Source organism: Misgurnus anguillicaudatus, chromosome 17, assembly GCF_027580225.2.
Source record: "Misgurnus anguillicaudatus chromosome 17, ASM2758022v2, whole genome shotgun sequence".
NCBI lineage: Eukaryota > Metazoa > Chordata > Actinopteri > Cypriniformes > Cobitidae > Misgurnus > Misgurnus anguillicaudatus.
In genome coordinates, this window is record NC_073353.2 from 3,086,148 (window position 1) to 3,099,847 (window position 13,700).

Sequence of the window (13,700 nt, forward strand, 5' to 3'; positions counted from 1 at the left end):
GTAGTATGTAATTTATGGAATATGAGTGGGAAAATACTGCCATAGGGGAGAGCGGGGCACAAACTAACGCTTTTTGACTTTGTCTCTATCATTCAAAAAATATTTAAGGTAGATTAATCTTTTTTTACACAATCAACACACATATCTGCTACAAATGAACACAAATGAACACTGTAAAAAATTTGCTGTAATTTTGCAGCTGGTTGCCAGTAACTTACTGTAGAAGATAATGACTGAAAATGTTTCATGTTCATTTAACTTTAAACAAACTGTTGCCAGTAAATAACATAAATGTAAAATCTACAGTAACTAGTTGCCAGTAATAGACCAGTTCAAATGATGTAAACAACACTGGTCCAGAAACACTTCCTGTTACAGTTTGTGACAGTAATTTTTTTTTTTCACATATATTATTATCTTTAAGATGTTTGTTTAACTTCAGTTAATTCAGGTTTATATGTTCTGTTGGTTTATTTTATCCCAACGTTTATCTAGTGTTAAAAAACAGAAACAGGAAGTGCTTCTGGACCAGTGTTGTTTAAATCTTTTGAACTGGTCTATACCCAGTAATACTGTAATTTCTACAGACATTTTTTACAGTATGCATTAGTTTGTGCCCTGCTTACCCCTACGTTATACATACAAACCAAACCACTAGTAAAGGTTCAAATATTTTAATTGCATAGTAGAATGGGGTACAATTTTTGCATAGTAGACGATGCAGGTAGACCTGATCTTGTTATTAGTGGCAGATCCTTTGATCGGTAATCAATAGAGAAAGATTGAGCTGTCTGTGTGTCACAGTGTTAATCTCATTTAGAGTGTAAGTGAGGGCTGAAGTATTGTCACCAGGGACAGCCGTAAGTGCCTGACACTACCCGAGTGCTAATGGAGAAAAATGAACAGGAAGAGAAAGTGTTTCCAGTTCTCATCCAACTCCTTAGGATTTCAGTCTTTACTGAGAGTGTGCGACACACAGATCAAACTGACTGCTTTATAAAATAACTGCAAATGTCATAATGCATATAAATGATCAACACCCAACTAAGTGCACTAGGGTTGAGTAATTCAGATAATTGTGTGAGTGTTGCAGGCATATAGGTAGATGTGTGTATGTGCTGATACTGTACTTGTGTTGTTGTTGTTGTTTAGGTTCTGAGTTGGATCCGTAATGGTGAGTCTATGCTGGATGCCAGTATGGTGAACGCAAGTTCACTATCAGAGGCCGAACAACTACAGAGAGAACATGAACAATTCCAGCTCGCCATAGAGGTAAACACACAGAGACTCTCACTATCATTTTATTTCTCTGAACATCCTGTGCAACATTTATCTGTTAGATATGTACAGTTGGGGTCCTTTACACTGTATGGTCCATTAGAGGTACATATTTCATTTGTACCAAAGAGTGCATACTAGTACATCAAAGGTAAATATTAGTACCTTAAACGTATACCGTATTTTCCGGACTATAAGTCGCACCGGAGTATAAGTCGCATCAGTCAAAAAATTTGTCATGAAGAGGAAAAAACATATACGAGTCGCACTGGACTATAAGTTGCATTTATTTAGTAAATTATTATTCTTTTGGGGGGCATTTTGTTTGTTAAGTCTTTCTCCGTTATCTTAAGTTAATGTTTCAGTTAACAGTTTTTTTCAGGGGTAGGCTACAGGAGCAACATATAGCGCCCTCTCATGGCTGTAGACGGTAATGTTTTCCTTTGGTTCATGTTAGTCAGTATCAATTAATTTTGACATATAAGTCGCACCTGACTATAAGTCGCAGGACCAGCCAAACTATGAAAAAAGTGTGACTTATAGTCCGGAAAATATGGTGTATTTGTACCAAATGTATGCATATCTTTAACTAAACGATACATTTAAGGATCTTTTTAAAGGGTACTGCACAATTGACAGTTAGGAATAATTTTTTTGACCCTTTTTTGACAGTGTAGCTATGTCCTTAACATTAAAGGGCACATATTATGCCCATTCGTACAAGATGTACTAATGTATAAGTCTTATGTGTGCCCCGAATGTGTCAGCTCAAAACCCACACATCATTTGTTTTGCAGTAGCATGTCCAAAACGCCCCTGTTTGGATGGGAGCAAAAACGCACTGAACTGTTTTCACGCATGTACCTTTAAATGCAAATGAGCTACAGCTCCTCACTCACTTAGCATTTACATTTAGTAGACACTTTTATCCAAAGTGACTTTCAAAAATTAGGAAACAATAAAAGCGATGTGTCATAGGTTGGCAATAGTACAAAAGGTGCTTATAACAAGATACAAGTTTTTACTATTCTGAAAGAATACCTTTTTAGAGAAAAAAAAGAGTTCATCTAAGTCATTTACAAAATGCAATTATATCAGCTTTTTGCTCAAAATTTTGTCTTTTTAAAGAAACCTTCCCATATTTAAGAGGTGTTTAAAAGAGAACAAATGAAGATAGGATAAAAACATTTTTGGTAAGGAGCGTCACATTTCCAGCTGACGTTAGAGCCAATCACAACATACTGGTAAGCTGGCCAATCAGGGACGCAGCGCTTTTCAGATCGATGAGCTTTGTAACAAATCAGAGCATTTGAGGAAGGCAGGATATCTGGAGCTACAAAAATGTACGGTATGTTGAAAATAATGTGTTTTAACCATAAACCACGCAAACACATTGTGTATCTGTCATGGTGTGGAGGTGGATCATAGAACACAAGCGCAGACAGCTCTTAAAGACGTTTATTGTAACATAAAAGCCCTTAAGGGGACCAACAATGACATTAAACTTAAATTTAAACACGACAGGACAAACAGAACCCACGAGTTGGTATCCGTAGATACACAATGAACCAGCACAAGACATCAGACACAATGGCATAAAATAGGGAAAACTAAACTAGGGAACAATGACAAACAGGTGCAGGGAATAAACCAAACATGAATAATTATCAAGGAAACAAGAGGGTGTGGGCAAGACCGAAGACAGCAGAGCACGAGGCACGCATAACATAACACAGGTCACGTGACTCTCCACACAGACACAAGACAAGTATACGGGGATGTCAGGACCCTGTCAAAGTGAACTATACATTAAAACAAAACAAGATCCTGACAGGATCCTGACAGTATTATACCAAATACACAAAATGACATTGTTTTTTAGCAATAAAATAGATGCTCTTTAAAGACACCAGAGTACCTTGCTGTTGATATGAAGTAATCCTCTTACAGGACAAGTCACCATAATGAAACTTTATTCCACCTGTGTCAGTCCTCAGGTTAAAACTGAGAGTTGTGTGAAAGCAATTCCTATGAGAATATTCAAAGAGATTCAGCAGAAGTTGTTTATATATAAAACATCACAGGGATCATAACTCGGTTCTGAGGGATTTATGACCTACAACTGCTTTAAAAGCAACACCCAAAAACAGTGTGTGCTTTGTGGACATATGTTAATCTTAACACAATTTAAGTGTCATGACATTTAGTTTGTTCCAATGAACCAAATGAATGATATAAAAGAAAAAATCTCTCTTTCTCTTTCTCTGTCTCCTTCTGTACAGTAGTCTGTCGTTTTTTACTGTGGTGTTGGCAATAGCCCGTACACTGACTATTAAAGTTGGATTTATTCTTTCCTCTGTCATGAAAGTACTAACAGACAGAAAACAGGCCGTTGAATCCCTGAATCTGTCAGCGGTCTGGGGCTGAAGTATTACTGGATGATGTTCAGTAAAAGATGCTGGGTTGATCCATTCCCATTAATTATTCTGTCTTAACTCTTTCCCTGCCAGCGTTTTAAAAAAAGGTTGCCAGGCCAGCGCCAGCATTTTATATGATTTTGTTCTTCTTTAAATATATAAACATATAATATATCAAATGAAAGAACAGACCCTCTGCTTTAAAACACAAAAACAAAAAGTTTCATTGTACCTGCATTTGTTTTTTTTATCACCTTTCAAATATGAGTAGGTTTCTTCAAAAATACAAAATTTTGAGCAAAAAGCTGGAACAATTGCATTTTTGTGAAGGACTGTTGATAGAGATCAGATTCAGAGTGATCATCAAAACATACACAGAGTTTGAACTGTTTGCCTTACGGGAATACTTCCTGATTTTATAAGTTGCCTCTAAATCATCTGTACTGATCTTACTTGATCTATTTGCCGCTTTGACACTGTCAATCACCACGTCCTCCTTTTGACCCTCAAGGCTATGGGTTTCTCTGGAACGGCACTACTATGGTTCAAGTCATACCTCTCAGGCAGGTTATTTAGAGTATCCTGCAGAGGTGACGTCTCTGAACCCCAATGTCTCAATAGCGGGGTACCTCAAGGCTCAGTGCTTGGTCCACTGCTCTATTCTATATACATGACATCCCTAGGTTCTGTAATTCGGAAACATGGCTTTTCCTGCCACTGTTATGCGGATGACACACAACTCTACTTGTCATTCCAGCCTGATGATCTAACGCAGGGGTGGGCATCAAGGGCCACAGCCCTGCAGAGTTTAGCTTCAACCTTAATCGAACACACCTGAATGTCATTTCCAAACAGTCCTGAAGACTTCAATTAGTTTTTTCAGTTGTGTTTGATTAGGGTTGGAGCTAAACTCTGCAGGGCTGTGGCCCTCAGGACCAGGAATTGCCCACCCCTGATCTAACGGTTTCTGCCCTTATCTCAGCATGCTTATACAGACGTATGCACCCTCTAGTACATGTATCGAAATGCCAACGAAATACGTCTTGGGGTGCCATTCCAAAAGAGGGAAAAATCACTATCACGTACCTACTCTGTATCTGTGGAATGATCTTTTGGTTGCGACAAGATCTGCTAAATTTGTAGCCATCTTTAAGAATCGTCTAAAAGCCCATCTCTTCAACAAACACCTCACTTACTAATACAGAGTTTAATATCTTTTTCTATGTTTCTATCTTTACCTTATCTGTTCTATAAAAAAACCCACTTACAGTAGCTACGTATACTGTGTTAGGCTTGATGAGAATAGTTTTAGTGCACTTATGTACTGCTGTTCTTTTGTTGTTCTAATAGCTTCTATTGTTTACGTCATTTGTAAGCTGCTTTAGATAAAAGCGTCTGCTAAATGATTAAATGTAAATGTAGTTATGCCTTCTTGATCCCGCTTTCCTCTGGTTTGACTTTAGCTATTGTCCTTTGTGTTTTTCTCTCTCTCTCTCGCAGTCTTTGTTCCATGCTAATTCTCTGCAGAAGACCCATCAGAGTGCTTTACAGGTGCAACAGAAGGCAGAGATAATGTTACAGGCCGGACACTATGACCCAGATGCCATCCGCAGCTGTGCAGAGAAAGTGGCTGTACACTGGCAACAGCTCATGCTGAAGATGGAAGACAGACTTAAGCTGGTTAATGCCTCAGTAGCCTTCTACAAGACATCAGAGCAGGTGATCAATAATAACTGAGAACCACACTGCTGCTAAGTTGGGAACAGGGCCGATGCTATAGGGATGAAAGATGGGAACTGTTCTAGGGTCCAACAGGTGCAGGGGACATCCAAGTGCCGGGCAGAACACTTCTATTGCAGACTGCTCCGTGTGTATCCAAATAGAAAAATAATTCCATAATAATAAAAAACTACATAAAAATGATGAACTTAAAATAATAATAAAATGTATATTTCATAACCATAATGTCTCACCAATATCAGAAAACATCGAGACAACTGTGTTCTGAGAGTTTTTCCAGGACCCATTTTAAGCTAATTTCCACCTGTGTCGTGATGGTGTGCGTGTGTTTTGCAGGTGTGCAGTGTGTTGGAGAGTCTGGAACAGGAGTATCGTAGAGATGAGGACTGGTGTGGTGGTCATGATAAACTTGGATCTTTAGCGGAGGTGGATCACGTCCTGCCTCTCATCAGCAAACACCTGGAGCAGAAAGAAGCATTTCTGAAGGTCAATACTAAACTTACACGCTACATCCATCTAGTAGTGGTTACATTACATAATGCTTAATCATAATTAATGTACATTCATAGTAGAAAAAATTTAATGAAACTGTGAAACGTTTTTTTTATTCACACTGGAATGTACAAGGGCTACTGTAAACTATATGTTCATCATAATTTGATGTAACGATTTTACCTCTGAACAGCAGTCTACTGTAGTCTCTTTCCCCCCATCTCTCTCTCTTTCTCTCTCTCTCTTTCTCTCTCTCTCTCTCTCTCTCTCTCTCTCTCTCTCTCTCTCTCTCTCTCTCTCTCTCTCTCTCTCTCTCTCTGTATTTGAGTGTCTGTTTTGGATTTTTAAAGTCTGTAATGTTTTTAAGGCCTGTACTCTGGCCAGACGGAATGCAGAGGTTTTCCTGAAATACATCCACCGGAATAATGTCAGTATTCAGGGATCATCCGGCAACACTCGTGGCCCTGAGCAACAGGTCAAAGGTCAGCACAACCGATCAGAACTGATCCCTGTGTCCATGCCACTTTATCTTTTGTTAAAAAACTTTAATGTGCTCAGTCAGTCATCTACTTATTTATCATGTATCTGTTGTTTTTACATGGTTTTACAGGCATCTTAAATGAACTGCTTCAGAGAGAAAACCGGGTTCTTCATTTCTGGACCATGAAGAAGCGGCGTTTGGATCAGTGCCAGCAGTTTGTGGTGTTTGAACGTAGTGCCAAACAGGTGACGACACTTTCTCTCAATCAATCAATCAGTTAGTCGTTCAGTTAGTCCGTCAGTCAATTGATCGGCCGATCGGTCAATTAGTCAGTCGGTCAATCATTCAGTCATTCGGTCGATCGCTCTGGTTAATAATTCAGTCAGTTGGTCAGTCATTCTGTCAGTCACTCAATCAATCGGTCAGTCAAACAGTCAGTCTGTCGGTCGGTCAATCATTAAGTAAGTCAATTGGTCGGTTGGTCAATTAGTCAGTCAGTCAGTAGTCGTTTAATCAGTCAGTCCATCGGTCGGTCAATCATTCAGTCAGTCAGTCAATCAGTCAGTCAATCAGTCAGTCTGTCAGTTGGTCAATCATTAAGTTAATCAATCGATCAGTCAGTCAATCAGTCAGTCTGTCGGTCGGTCAATCATTAAGTTAGTCAATCGGTCGGTTGGTGAATTAGTCAGTCAGTCAGTTGTCGGTCAATCAGTCAGTCCGTCGGTCGGTCAATCATTCAGTCAGTCAGTCAATCACTAGGTCAATAATTCAGTCAGTCAGTCAATCAGTTGGTCAATCATTACAGTTTTTTTATTCGCTTTGGTACTATTTTCACAAGTAAGGTGTACATTTTCAAAACTCTTAGTACAAAAATCCAAACTGATCACACTTGTAACGCAGCTAGTCATTCTTTCAAAACCTGATTTAATGCTTTCAGTGAGTTGCACATGTTTTCAGTCCACATTATCATTGTTTCAAATACAAGATTATTGTAATATGTACTGAGAACATGTGGTTTAATCACCGAAACACAACAGTATAATCTTCTTTCAGTTTCGTAATTTTAACAATCACTTCATCCAACAGCAAACATTGCAAGATACATTTTTCAAATCAGACTTAAAAGTCCTGAAATTTATATGCTACAGTACTAAAAAATACATATTACACAGTTTCACATTAGGCAATACACTTACGTTACTTACATAATCTATCATTTCCAAAATATCCATCCTATGGGTAATCAAGTGAAGGATCAATAAAGTCATCCTCTACAATCATTTGAGCAAATTACAGTAGTTTTTATTTTTTTAGATATAATTGTAACATAGCTTTACTTTCTGTAATGTAACTGAATGAGAACATAACATTTAGTGCACACATAACATTACTGTAATTTGGATCAAGCCTTTCTTGAGCATTTGGCCGTAGATTTTTGTCCACCTCCCTGAGGTCTCTGTGGGTGCCCATGCCCACCTCTCCGATGGATCCCCTGTCCACAAGATCTTCTTGCTGTCTGTCCTGCTCCATGTTGAAAGAAATTGCCAGTGTTTACACCCACACTTTTACAGTATATCTACTGTAATGACCAACTGTGGTTACCACTATGTAAAATCAATTAGCAATAAAGAGTATTTTATCATGTGTGGTTACACATAATTTATATGTTTGTACAAACACACATTTTATTTCTGTAGTTCTCAAAATCCATATACTGTATATTGCTGAAATGAAAATATATAGGTTTACCAAATGGTTCAGTGATTAACCATTAAGATCAGTTGGATTAAGTGCTGGTCAAATGTATTTATGCAAATGAGATGAGAAGCATATCAAAAGTATTGTGAGCATTGCATTGTGAAAGACAATTACTTTATATGAAAGGTATTTCTTTGATGACACAATGATTAAGTGTGGTGAAAAAGTGAATGTATCATTTTCTGTGTTGTACTAACTCAATTGAACATGTGATTACATGTTTAAAAAAACTGACTATTTGATGATCTGCTTTGAGTTTTGTACAAACAGTTGTGAGGTTTTACCACATACTTGTGAAAATATTACCAAAGCGAATAAAAAAAACTGTAAGTAAGTCAATCGATTGGTTGTTCAATTAGTCAGTCAGTCCGTTGGTTGTCAATCATTCAGTCAGTCAGTCAATCTCGGTTAGTCAGTCAGTCAGTCTGTTGGTTGGTCAATCATTCAGTAAGTCAATCGGTTGGTCAATAAGTCAGTCCGTTGGTCGGCCAATCATTCAGTCAGTCAGTCAGTCAGTCAATCGCTCGGTCAATCAGTCAGTCCATCAGTCATTCAATCATTTAGTCAGTCAGTCACTCGCTCGGTCAGTCATTCAGTCAGTCAGTCAATCAGTCGTTCAGTCAGTCAGTCTGTCTGTCGGTCAATCATTATGTAAGTCAATCGGTCGATTGGTCAATTAGTCAGTCAGTCCGTCGGTGGTCAACCATTCAGTCAGTCAGTCAATCTTGGTTAGTCAGTCAGTCTGTCGGTTGGTCAATCATTCGGTCAGTTAGTCAATCGGTCGGTCAATAAGTCAGTACGTCGGTCGGTCAGTAAGTCAGTCTGTTGGTCACTCAATCATTCAGTCAATCGCTCGGTCAATCATTCAGTCAGTCAGTCAATCGCTCGGTCAATCAGCCGGTCTGTCAGTCGGTCAATCATATGGGGCTCTATCTTACACCCGGCGCAATGCAGCGCAATGCGCGATGCAAGTGTCTTTCGCTAGTTTCCACCCTAATTTTCACGTTTAGCGCCGCGTTGTTTAAATAGCAAATGCATTTGCGCCCCCTTTTGCGCCCATGGGCGTTCTGGTCTGAAAACGAGGTGTGTTCAGGCGCATTGTTGGCGCGTTGCTATTTTGAGGCAACTAAAATAGACTACGCCATTGACCAACAAAAACAAAAATAAAAACCTGCTCTAAAGTCTAAAGTCAATGGCACAATATGTTTTTTGTTATTTAAAGAGCGCATTAGTAATATGCGCCTATAAACGGGAGGACAACGCGGGTTTGCTTATCCCAAGGTACATGAATGCGCAGCAGCACAAAAATGCTTTTAAATATGAAAGATTAAAGGATTGAATGTAAAAGATTATTATTGAGTCTCTTGGACATAAATGAGGACTAATTATGAGACGTTAGAAGGCGCAAAGAGCTGCTTCACCTGTAGCTTGGTAAGTAAATAAATGCTTTGCTTTAAACAAATGCATCTGTTTTTAAATGTTTTTTAAATGCTACCTCATGGATTTATTGTATATGATGACTCTGTACCTGTGGATATGGTGAGATGAGAAACATTTTTAAGGAATGCTTAAAAAAACTCTTTGCTAAAAAAAACGCTGTCCAAAGTGCTGAAACGCGCAGAGAGACGTTTGTAAATTCTTTATCTCCTGTTTGTTACAAATAAAGTATTTTTAGAGTACAAACCTTTTCTTACATACAAATTATTTTTTGATGATATTGGATAGCCATACATTTAAAGCAATTAAAAGCCTGATTTTTTACTTCCATGACTAAAAGAAAACTGGTTTTAAAGGTTTTAATAAAAAATAACTATTTCAAAATAAGTGAAAAACAACACAATTATTTAACATTAATCTTAAACTGGGGATCTTCTTCCTCCACTTAGTTTTTCAGTTTACAAAGTTCGTCATCTAAATAGGGATTAGACATAGCGCCAGCGCAACGTGCTTTTAAAGGGGATGAGAGCTGTGACTCTCATTGGTTTACTGCACGTTACGCCCAAAATACTCCCATTACAATAGGACCTACCCTTTTCGACCATGCGCTCGGCGCACAAACCCTTTTTCCCGTCGTTAAATTAGCAAAAGTGGATTCGGACACGCCCATTTAGACGTTGCGCTGTGCGCTTTAGACAATGCGCTTAGATCGTTAAAATAGGGCCCTTAGTCAGTCAGTCAATCACTCTGTCAATAATTCAGTCTATCAGTTGGTCAATCAGTCATTCTGTCGGTCGGTCAATCATTAAGTATGTCAATCGGTCGGTTGGTCAATTAGTCAGTCAGTCTGTCAGTGGTCAATCAGTCAGTCAGTCAGTTAATCGGTCGGTTGGACGGTCAGTTGGTCAATCAGTCAGTCAGTCAGATTGTCTGCAAATCACGCAAATACCAGTAATATCACACGCACAAACCTTAGTAAATGGTGTTGTGTGAATCATTTACAGTTTTTCTCAGTCACTTTAGTACATTTCTCGAATCATACTCACAATTTGCAAAACAGTAAGTGCATTTCTCAAAACAATTCTCACAAATAGCAAAACACCGTGGATAACCTGCAAAAGCCACTCTCTTACTCAAAATACATAGTTTATCTCTCAAAAGTAAATATCTGTGTCAATGAACATGTCAGTGCAATCAGAATGACAAGTCCATGTGTCATTGTACGGATAAGACAGTCAAATTGTTTAGTCATTTCGTCAATATAACAGTTTACTCTGAAGTGATGTTCTGATGTAAACTATGGCTAAAGTTTTGACGACAAGTATTGTAAATTGTAATTTACACCTTAGTATAAGTTATGTGGGAGTTTGATTGCAAGAGACTGTACAAAAGTTACATTTACGCTTTTACTGTTTATACTGTAATTTGTTGACAGACCATGTCATTGTGATTACATAAAGGAAAATAAAGCACTACAAGAAAAAACTAAAGTAGAAATGTGAACATAGAACAATATCTTTAGGGAAAACTGTACATGCAGTGCTTTGGGCTTGCCAGTGAAAGTCTAATAGGCGTCTAACCATGACCCAAGAATAGACAATGCTTATATACTTTTAGAACATGTGAAAGAAACGAAAGCAAACACTTTGAACACCTGTTGACTTTGCTATACATGTTGGAATATCATACATCTTCAAGATATTTTTGCAAAAATGGCATGTAACCAAATTCAAGGTTATTTAGGGTAGAAGGGGGTTACTCATAGCCAGAATGTATTGGGTCTATTACAGTTTTTCTCAGTTGCTTTGGTGCATTTCTCACATCACTATTTACATTTGCACAACAGTTAATGCAGTTCTCAATACAATTAGTACAAACTGCAAAACCTAGTTGATAATCTGCAAAAGCATGTCACTTGCTCAAAATGGATAGTTCATTCCTCAAAAGCAAGTATTCATGTCAATGAAAGTGTCAGGTTCATCAAAATGAAAAGTCCAGACACCATTGTTTATGTACAAGATAGTCAAATAGCTTAATCATGTTTTCATTATGACAGTTTACTCTATAAATGTTTTCCAATGCATAAAGTCAGATTTTGGTGACACGACCTGAAAATGCTCAAAAAAGCACTATATACTATTTGCACAGCTATTTGAAAAATACAGTACAGTTACACATTACTGTATTTAGTGAGGTAACTGAGTACACTGAATATGTATGTTTCACATTTTTACTACATATACTCTTTGCAATTCTAATTTGATCATAGCATTGTGCAAAAGAAAAAATACACCCTTATTTACAACAAACATAAACTCCCTTTGGCTGTGCACAACTGTAAACAATGTTGCAGTACATATTGGAACTGAACATACAACAAACATAGTATTGTCATCATTCTTGCACATACAGACATTTGTCTCTGTCTGGCCACATAATTTTAAAAATTGTTCATTTTAGAAGCCATTTTCAGACAAAAAAAAAAGATTTAAAAAAATGATTTTGACAACTAGTTCAACATTTTTGTATGTAATGACTCAAGCAATGAAATAAGGACTATTAGTTTTATATGCAATGACTATTCTGCATTCACAAGTATAATTACTTTGACTGACATGACATAAGCAAATGATAATGTTATAAAACAGCAGAGAATTGTATGAAAGCAATTGATGCATGTCCAAAAGCATTTGCAATTTGTTCGAAGGAATAAGAAACTGCTACTATGAAGTGTACACATGACTAAATGTTATGGAGGTTGAACTAACTGTTGTGCAAATGTAAATAGTGATGTGAGAAATGCACCAAAGCGACTGAGAAAAACTGTACTGTAGCATCATTTCAATGTCTCGGTTTTTGCTTGCTGGGGACGTTTCTGTCTGTTCGAGAAAGTCAAGATTCACCCGGGAGCAATTTACCAATTCAGGACAGATTTAAAAAATGTCTAATGGAAATGTATAAAAAAATATGTTTGACCATACCCTGTATTATGAGAACTTGTTCAATCATTTTGCATGTAAATACTTATACTATGAACTGATGCCTAAATGTTGTGGGGGGTGAGACTATTCAACAGAGACCCATTATAATACATTTTGATCAACATGACATAAACAACTGATAATGTAGGAAAAAGCAGAGAATTGTACATAATCATTTGCATGGTTGTACCAAAGCATTTGCAACTTCTTTAAAGAAATGAGAAACTGCTTTTTTGATGTGCACAAGTGACACAATGATGTGAGAATTGAACAAGTAGTTTTGAGAATTTCAATTCTGATCTGAGAATTGTACTAAAGCGACTGAGAAAAACTGTAAATAATTAAATAATTTTACATCTGAAAGGGAACCTAGACAAATAAGTAGATCACACCTTTTCAGCACTTGTTTTCCACTGTGCGTATTTATTAAAGTAATTAAAAATAAGCTGTAAGTAAAAATAAATCTGTCCCTTGGTATATTGACAACATGGCTAAACATTTTGATGGGACTGGCATGTTCACTGACATAAAAAAATTACTTTTGAGAGATAAACTAATGATTTTGAACAAGTTATAGGATTTTGCAGAACATCTATGATGTTGTGCAGTTTGTACGCATTGTTCTGAGAAATGCACGTATTATTTAGCAAATTTTAAGAATGATTCAAGAAATGCTCCAAAGCAACTGAGAAAAACTGTAATAGTTTTATTTATTTATTTGTCTATAGTAAATATTTATTTCTAATTGTATGCATGCACATCGTTTCTCTGCTTGTAACACATTTGAATAAACAGTGAATAGGTGTAATATTACAGTAATGTTAGTGTTTGTGTGCACACATCTTGGCATTGCTTTCTTGTCTGCTCTACTGGCACATTGTCTTGTTTGATTGAGAACAGAAGGTATTTTGGTTTGATCTGTACATTACACTAACAGAAAACCCTCTTAGATATTTCTTGTAGACTACAGATTCTCTTTTCATTCTCTCACATTCACATTCATTTTGGTTTATTCATAAACTCCAGGCCTCATAGAGCACAGAAAACTTCTATGAATTATATTCAAACAAACTGTTGTGGTAATTTGGATGTTAATTGTGTTTGTGTGCTTGTTTG

General features: G+C 37.2%; 1 protein-coding gene across 4 annotated transcripts in view; it reads left to right on the forward strand.

Moving 5' to 3' along the window:
• Positions 1-13,700, forward strand: part of kalrna (kalirin RhoGEF kinase a) — a 203,563-nt gene that overhangs the window by 122,046 nt on the left and 67,817 nt on the right. For all 4 annotated transcript variants that reach the window (XM_055216257.2, XM_055216259.2, XM_055216260.2 and 1 more), the window contains 5 exons: positions 1,153-1,272; positions 5,196-5,414; positions 5,772-5,921; positions 6,295-6,409; positions 6,538-6,653. In XM_055216257.2, coding sequence (XP_055072232.2) covers positions 1,153-1,272; positions 5,196-5,414; positions 5,772-5,921; positions 6,295-6,409; positions 6,538-6,653 — 720 coding nt within the window. The remainder of the gene's footprint in view (positions 1-1,152; positions 1,273-5,195; positions 5,415-5,771; positions 5,922-6,294; positions 6,410-6,537; positions 6,654-13,700) is intronic.